This window comes from Micropterus dolomieu, linkage group LG02 (assembly GCF_021292245.1).
Source record: "Micropterus dolomieu isolate WLL.071019.BEF.003 ecotype Adirondacks linkage group LG02, ASM2129224v1, whole genome shotgun sequence".
NCBI lineage: Eukaryota > Metazoa > Chordata > Actinopteri > Centrarchiformes > Centrarchidae > Micropterus > Micropterus dolomieu.
Window position 1 is genome coordinate 1,479,640 of NC_060151.1, and position 9,019 is coordinate 1,488,658.

The 9,019-nt window shown below is 41.0% G+C and overlaps 1 protein-coding gene across 2 annotated transcripts in view; it reads left to right on the forward strand.

Annotated features, from left to right (window-relative positions):
• Positions 1-9,019, forward strand: part of pdxdc1 (pyridoxal-dependent decarboxylase domain containing 1) — a 67,138-nt gene that overhangs the window by 8,266 nt on the left and 49,853 nt on the right. For both annotated transcript variants that reach the window (XM_046070019.1, XM_046070010.1), the window contains exons 5-13: positions 890-1,039; positions 2,162-2,351; positions 2,612-2,680; positions 2,771-2,849; positions 2,994-3,078; positions 3,534-3,582; positions 4,567-4,668; positions 4,892-5,017; positions 5,723-5,773. In XM_046070019.1, coding sequence (XP_045925975.1) covers positions 890-1,039; positions 2,162-2,351; positions 2,612-2,680; positions 2,771-2,849; positions 2,994-3,078; positions 3,534-3,582; positions 4,567-4,668; positions 4,892-5,017; positions 5,723-5,773 — 901 coding nt within the window. The remainder of the gene's footprint in view (positions 1-889; positions 1,040-2,161; positions 2,352-2,611; positions 2,681-2,770; positions 2,850-2,993; positions 3,079-3,533; positions 3,583-4,566; positions 4,669-4,891; positions 5,018-5,722; positions 5,774-9,019) is intronic.

Sequence of the window (9,019 nt, forward strand, 5' to 3'; positions counted from 1 at the left end):
GGGTTTTCTAATCATCAATTAGCCTTCTGAGCCAATGAGCAAACACATTGTACCATTAGAACACTGGAGTGATAGTTGCTGGAAATGGGCCTCTATACACCTATGTAGATATTGCACCAAAAACCAGACATTTGCAGCTAGAATAGTCATTTACCACATTAGCAATGTATAGAGTGTATTTCTTCAAAGTTAAGACTAGTTTAAAGTTATCTTCATTGAAAAGTACAGTGCTTTTCCTTCAAAAATAAGGACATTTCAATGTGACCCCAAACTTTTGAACGGTAGTGTATATATATATATATATATACAGTAACTATGATTAAGATGATGTCAGATTTAGTGTAATTTTAGTAGTATTTAGTATGGGGTGTAAAGTCTTGAGAGTTAAACAGCTGAGTCATGGCAGGCATCACATTTACCCACATCAAAACACATTCTTTTACATGCATGGTTAGTGTCTGCCTTCTATGTGAAACACCCAAAATGGTCTGCTTGCTAGAAGGAAGGAAAGAAACACTGGGAGGAGAACTGTTGTATTTGTATAGCACCTTTCTAGTCTTTTCGACTATTTACACTACTTCTGCATTCACACACTGAGCCACTGAGCCTTCTCAAACAGAAACTAACATTCACACACTGGCAGAACAACCACCAGGGGTTCAATTCAGGGTTCAGTATGTTGCCCAAGAACACTTCGACATGCGGCCTGGGGGAGCCGGGGAGCTCAGGAGGTAGAGCGGGTTGCAAACACAGCCGTTCCAATGCAAGCCAGTGTAGTTTTACTGAAATCAGAGAACAAAGACTTTTTCATGGAATTAAGTAAGGAATGAGGGGAACAGACAGCCCTCAGTTGAAAGCATATGATAACTCTGCTGTTTGATTTCTCCAGTAGGATGCAGAATGTGGGTGAACAGGGTCACATAGCCTTGTTGGGTCATAGCCTGGCAGCCTACATCTCGGTGTTGGACAGAGAGCGACTGCGGAAGCTGACCACTCGGATCCTGTCTGACACCACACTGTGGCTCTGCAGACTGTTCAGGTAGGCCTGTGGCTACAGCCCTGCAGTACAGCTTCAGATGGGAGAAGGACCTGATGGTTACGCAGTAAAAACCAGCATCACCAGGAGCACTTATTATAGAGATTGCATTGTGGGACAGAATAACAGGTTACATCATAGCAGTTTCCCCTGCCATTATATACTGTAAATGTAATCATATGACAGTAAAAACAATGTGACAGGTATCAGATGGTCTATCTGAACTGTATCAAATATTCAGAATCCATATACAAAAATCAATATTTTTGATAATACTACTCCCTGGTACTTATAGTTTCCTAAACCTTTCTGATACATTACTATAGCAGAATCATCAGAGAAGTTGAAGATAAAGTTTGTACCAGAATAGGTTTAAATGTTTTTTTCATGAAACACCTTATTTTTGTCATACTGCACATTGCTGCAGCTCCTCTTTTCACCCCGTGTGTTGAACTTCTATCCGATCTTTGTTGGGAGTTGCGCGTGCACAGTACCTAATTAAGGGCTACTAGCCAATCAGAAGCAGAGTAGGGTGGGTCCTGACAAGTAATGTAGTTTGATCCAAAACAAAGGCAATTCAGCCGGTAACCACGGCTTCAGTTAAACTGTAGTCTGATCCAGAAACACAGACTGACCGACCCGAACCAGTTTCACAGCCTGAACAGGAGCTAGACGTTTGAGACTGTTTAGTTGTTAATTTGTAAAAATGTATGTTTCAAACGTAACGTTTTAACTGTGCACTGTCTCTACACCACAGTACCAGCTTGACTGCCTGGAGAGTATTTAACATTTTTTATTTTTTATATTCAATTAGCTTGGTTTGTGGGCGTGCCACACTAGCCGATAGGTGAGCATTATGACACGTGTTACAAAGTGACGCCGATAGGTTACAGAATCCAGCTGTTTTCAGGCAGTTCGGGAGCAGTGTTTTCGTTGGGGAAATGGGAACGCCCTTTGCGGTGGACAGTAATATAAAATGCTGTGTGTGAGTGAAAGTATTTTGATTCTGTGTCGTTTGTTGTCTTTGTAATAACTTTGAGCCAAAATACACTGGTGGAGCCTGGTTAATGTTACTTTCTGCTTTCAGTACTCTGTCTTTATAAAACAATCTAATCCGTCCCTCAGATACGAGAACGGTACAGCCTACTTCCATGAGGATGACAGGGACGGCCTTGTCAAAGTGTGTCGGCTGGTCATTAATGCCCGTTATGAAGAATATGCCTCTGACGGCTATGCAGTCCTCAGCTCCAAACAGCCGGTCATCTACCAGAGCGCCTCCGGCAGGCCTGGCCTGGGACAGCATCTGTGCAGCCAGGTAGGAAGGGCGGAGCACACAAACTCACGCACCACATAAATGATGAAGATTAAGCCTCTGTGTGTGAATATTCTTCCAGTGAGAATGAGGTTTTTTTTTGTAGAAACATATATAGATGTTGGTGGGCCAAATCTGTGACTTAGATACATGCATATGTATATGATATTAGCATTCAGTATTACAAAGTCAGATTTTACTGTATTTTATTTATCTGCAAACATGATAGAAAGTGATTTTAATGTCAGTCTCTGTGTCATTAGCTAGGACTGCCTCTTTCTAGTTTGTGCACAGTGCCATGCAATACCATCTTTGGATCCCAACACCAAATGGTAGGAGAATTCAAATGAACACTTTCAAACCACACTTTCAGATTGTTAAAAAGAATTGGTTTTGACTCTCATCCTGTTTGTCACTGGCAGGACGTTGCACTGTTGGACAAACTAATCAAAGAGGACATAGAAGCTAAGAAGCTTCCTTTGCTGTTGATCGCCAATGCAGGTGAAGGAAACTCACAGTTCAACACCATCCTTTCCACTATCTACACATGTGGAACATCACAGGAGTTGGAAATAGTAAATCAGTTGCATATGAGACTTTCTTCTGCTGTTGAAATGTTTGTCATTTGTATGTGTTTTTTCCCAGGTACCCCTGGGGCAGGACATACAGACAAGTTGGGTCGTCTGAAGGACCTGTGTGATCAGTACAACATGTGGCTCCATGTGGAGGGGTGAGTCAATTCTGTGTTTTAAATAGATGATCTTTGTGTTTGCACCTCATTATCAGCATTCAATCATCAAATGAATTTAAATCTCTCATAATGTTCATGCAACTGGAAATAAAATCACACCAGTGTCAGTGCAGCTTAAGCACATACAGTATATGCCCACCTGCTACTTGATGCCATTAGGTGTTGCCTTAGTTTGTGGCTTAAAGCAGTCCAAAGGCATGGCTCACAGTAGAACATTTAATAGAGACGTTGTAATTCATCATTCATTAAAGACACTAATGTCATACAAAGAATATTATACTTTCTAATTAGTTTAATGTTGTTAATTATGCAGCATAACCTTTAATAATAAGAATGTGGAATAAATAGAAATGATTTACCTCTGGCATGAAGTGCCTGTTCTCACTGCTGTAATGTTTACATTTATTATGGAATTGTGTTTTCTTCTTCTTCAGGGTCAACCTGGCAACCCTAGCATTGGGTCAGGCCACCTCTACTATCACGGTAAACTAATGTTAAAACACTCTCTTCTTGTTAATGAAAGTGCCATCAAACCTTTGCAGGAGGATTTTGTCCTCCATTGCTTGAAATAGGCCTGAATGATTAATAGTTTTCAAACTGCCATATTTAAAGAACGCGATTAGCTAATTGTGAAGACGACAATTAAAATGTAGGTTAATTATACAGTGCATCTGACCCGTTTTAAACAGTGAAGCAGTTACAAATTCCTTCGGTTCATATCCTTGTGTCACAGACCTGCTCGCCAATCACAAGCGCCATGCTTCTCCTATGGGTCAACAACAAACAAAACTAGAGGAAAACTTGGGATAATTGCATCAGCCAAACAGACTCTGTGCCGCAGTTTTGTCCGCCGTCAACTCACACTGAAGTGTGAAGTGTTTCAGCAGCGAAGCGTTTAGCCAGCCCTACGCTGTGGACGTGTTGTTAATTTATCCTTTCTTCTGCTTCAACTACGGATAACAGCTGTCTGTGAGCTGCTCCCGTGCTTCTCTCCGTGGGCTACATTTCCCACATGGAGCATTTCATAATAAGAGCGTTTTGCCTCACTGATTTTGCGGACTTGTTCAGATTTTGTCAATTTGTTCGGTTGTCCTTGATTTCTGTGTTTCTGCCATGGTTAAGTAGGCTATGTAGTTAAAATGTTTATTTTTTTTGTCTGTTTTAACTGTGTTTATTGTTGATACACGATCGTGAGTCTGCACAGGGTGTTTTATTTTGAAAATCGACCGGGTTGTCTATGCCGTTCTGTGGCTAACTAACTGCCTGAACTGCCTTAGCTAAACATTAAAAAAACGCAAATCAAATCGTAATCGCTAATCTGGCAGAAAAATCGCAATTAGATTTTTCCCCTGAATCGTTCAGCTCTACTTTGAAATCCCTTCAGGAAAGGGATTTCCAGCTTCTGATGAAGCCACACACCCAGGAAATGCCAACACATGTTGACTTTCTCTGTTCTGTCCCCTCCAGGCAGCCACCAGAAGTGACAGTATGACACTGACACCAGGTCAGTGGCTGGGACTGCCGGCTGTAACTGCTGTCACTCTCTACAGACATGAAGACCCAGCACTGGTAGGCTCATTCACGTTCATAGAATTATTGATTCAACACAGCAGTACATCTTTTTGGTAGTTTTTGTGGCATTTTGTGGTTGTTTCCTTCAATAGCCATTAGTTGCTCTACCAATGTTGATATTTGTTCATTTCATTAAGGTTAGTTGTATTCTGTTCAGCACTCCAAGGCCAGTGTCTTTGTCGTTCTCTAAATGGCTCACTGCTCTGCGCTTGTGTCTCAGTCTCTGGCAGCAGGTTTGACCTCCAGCCAGCCGGTGGCGAAGCTGCGAGCGCTGCCTCTCTGGCTGTCCCTGCAGTACCTTGGTCATAATGGAATTGTTCAAAAGATCAGACACGCCGCCGCTCTGGTGAGCATCACTTAAGTCCCCCTAAACCTCAAACATGTAGACATGAAGGCTGAAGCGTGTTCATTAGGAGGATCTATGTGTGGGAGGTGTTTCTCGGTACAGGGACTGTGTTCATCTTCCTAGAGTGTTGTTGTTACAGTAAGGTTGTTAGGTTTGGTACCACCCAACCTGTACAGAGACCAAAACCAAACCTGTGCTCATCGACCATAATCTGGTAATTTAGGCTGTTCCCAGAGACGCTGTACTGGCTGTGTACCATTTAAAGACATAGATAAAAGTGTTAATTAGTGAGCTTTAGATGTTTCGGTTTGTACAGAGCACTGTTACCTGTTCCCCCCCTGCTTCCAGTCTTTATTTTTAAGATAAATTTGTGGGCTTTTTAGCCTTTATTTGGATAGGACAGAGAGAAGTTTGAAATGATGGAGAGAGGGAAAGACATGCTGCAAAGGGCCCTAGGCTGGAATCAAACCTGAGTCCATGGCTATAAGGACTAATCCTTGCACCTAGGGCGGCCACTTCTAGTCTTTATGCTAAACTAGGCTAACCACATGCAGTCACCAGTTTACACGCACACAATCGGCAATGATCTTCCATTCAATTAAAATTTTTAAACAATTCAACTATTTGTTTGGCAATAAAATCATATTCTTTGCTTTGTTAGATGTGGAATATCAGTCATCTCACCTGATTGTCTCTCCCCTCTAGAGCCAGCAGCTCCTGCAGAAGCTGAAAACTCTGGCCTCCATCAAAACATCGGTAGGTGTTCTCTTAATGCTCTGCTATAAATGATAACATAATGTCTACAATGCTAAAATATGAGCAGACTGTCTGGTGAGTCTTCAGATATTTTGGGAGTTTTTGGGAGAACATACACAAACAATGAGCCGGATAACAGCACCAAGTCAGAGATACTCACTGTGGGTGAAGTTAATGACAAATCAGAATCTGTGCAGTTCCTGTTTTATTACTCACAAAATGTCCAAAACTCTGTCATCATGCCTCCTACACAAGGGTACTGCGTACTTTAAACTTTGCATTGATCAGTAAAATAGAACCCTGTTGTTGATGTCATAGTGCTGGAGTCACGCGGGACTGGTTTCAATTACTGACAGACATACTTCATACCTCAGATTTGAAATTTGGTATGATGATCACAGTACATCCAGTTTGTGTTGGATATGTTTTAACAGCCATCATAACAAATCATTCTCAGATTTGTGCTGCGATCGGACTTTGGACTCCAGTTTCATTGTGGTAAACTGGTGGTAATGGTCTATAATGCTGGGTGTGTCGATCGAATATTGGCATATGATATAAAACTAAGGTTAAAGTTGGATTAAGTCATAAAATACAATACTGGAAAGAGATTAACATACATTACTTAAGGGATATTTTTAAATATTATATTGATGTTATAGAATGCAAAAAGGTGTGTTAAGTATGTTCAGCTAGTGGAAGCTAGAGATATTAAACATACCAAGTCCCAACAGGAGTATAATAGGAATATTAGGCCATGAAGTAATATAGTGAACTGGTGTTCCAGATGTGTTTAATGTTTTAGTATTTGTTGATAGAGGCCTCCCACCTGCATACTGTTTTCTCTTTTCATGCAGTATTGCTAAATATTACACATTTCCTGCTACCTTTATCAATTACTGTATAGTTGGCATATCAGTAACACATTTCACATTTAGCCTTGTTGTCTTCATGCAAACAAAACTGGAATCATTTCAAGGATAAGTCTAGTGTCATGTTTTTGTTATTGAAACGAAAAGAACAAACATCAATATCTCAGTCGGTCTCTCAAGGCTTTCTGACATCCCTACTCTGTCTGGGGCTCCACGTCCATTGGTTCCCACTGAAGATTTAAAACTTTAAAAATGTCTCACAAATGTGTAGTTTGGTTCTAAACAAAACCCTCAGTAATTTCCTAAAACATCTGCTCACTGTAGTTTTTTGCAAACATTCCTGAAACAGAAGGAAATGGTGCATTTGTTGGGGACTACTTTCAGTGGTGGATTAATCAGTGTTTGGTGCGCTAGTGAGTATTTGAGACAGCAGGACGGTGTATGTGGGATTGAGTCAAAGTAAACTACAGCAGCATGTCACCCAGTGCAACAGTGTGGCTCAGTGGTGTGTTATTTTAATCCTGTCTGGGCAACAATGGAGCTCTTTGGCTCAGAGATAGAAGAGATGTCAAGCGTTACATACGCAAACAGTACCTGTTAGTCAGGCCAGGCAACTTTATTTGTATAGCAAATTTCATCAACAAGGCTACAAAGTGCTTTACATATAAGGTCTGGATGGTTCATAACGTAGCAGAAGATCAGAAATGTATTTTGTCCCTAAACCATTCAGTGCTTTATAAACCAACAGCAGTACTTTGACAGACAGGAAGCCAGTGTGAAGACCTCAGAACTGGAGCGATATGATCCACTTTGTTGGTTTTAGTGAGGAATTGAGTAGCAGCGTTCTGAATCCGCTGCAACTGGAGACCTGTAAAGACTATTATGGTTGTCCAAGTCTTTACAGGTCCTGCTGAAATACAAGTCCTTTAATCCTTGATATATTCTTCAGGTGATTGCAGGCGGACTTTGTAATCGTCGAAATGTGGCCATGACTACACCAAGATTTCTGGCTTGGTGTGTGGGTTTTAACATTCCTGATTGAAGTTGATCACTTTCTTCCTCAGTTCCAAAAACAATGACTTTGTTTAATTGAAGAAATTTCCTTCCTGGATGCCTATGGGGTCATGATTATGTTATTTGATCCTATAGACACTCAACAATTGAGCCAAGATGCCATTACATAAACACTATACACTACATAACACATTACCTAAACACACTAGACACTACCTAAAAAAAGCTCTGTCTTTTAGCAAACCACCCACGTTTAGGCTCTTGTATGTGATCTTCTTTTGATAAAGAATGTAATATTCTTTCGCTTTCATTCACTGAGCCTCCCTTGAAACTGTTTAAAGTCTCCTGTTTTTCACAATTCTCCCGATTTATGGCAAATGTTTACATCTCTGTGTCCTTTTCTTTGCATTTATTACAGTTTCTGGCACTGTACAGCGCATATAAGGATGCTTGTGACGCAGAGTCACATGAATTCTGATCTGACTGTCCAGACTGTCATAGCTAATAATGCACTTGAATGTGTCTCTCATGTCCCACATCCCACAGTTAGTTACAGGGAAAAGGGACAACAATTAGTGTCAAATTGTATTCAGACGTTGTTCAACTAAAGTATGTAGAAACACTTCAGACATGACATTTGCGATGGCATCACCCAAATGTGTTTTATTTCTTTTTTCCTTATTGACAGTTATCCAGTATTTGGGTGCGTTAACTGTTATAGGAAGAATTACGGCCAATGAGCTACTCTCAAATCTTTACTTTTTTAAAAGTAAATGACATTTTGTTATTTTCAGCATTTTTAAAATTTTCACTGCTTTACCAAAAGCATACGGAACCGTGACGCATAACTGAGATAAATATCAAATCGTGAATTTTGAGTACCGTTACACCCCAAGCATCCTTACAGTCGCTGAGATGTAATGTAATGTGCATTCATTCTAGCAGAGTGGCTTTACACATTAACACTAGTGTAATCCAGATGCAGTGAACGGTCACAGTCATCACACAGTGGTACTCAAACTCAACAGTAGCTTGGTAAAAGAAGGATGAATTTCAGTCAGCCACACTGACTGTGAAGATGCTGCAGTATGAGTCTCACTGTGTTAGTAAGATGCGAATGTGTATGAGCTTGCAGGTCCATATGTGAGTCTTTCTGTATGTGTGTGTGTATAATTGTAGTTATAGTCAGTGTGGGTTGGCTTGGTTCCAGGGCGTGGTGTCTCCGATCCCACCCATCTCCGGGGCTTCACTGCGGGACGTTCTGGGCTCTCTCATGCTCTCTATTGTAGGTGGGACCAAACATCTGCCTGTCCCCAACCCCCCAACCCTCAGTCCCCCTTCCGTTTTCTTTCTTTCTTTC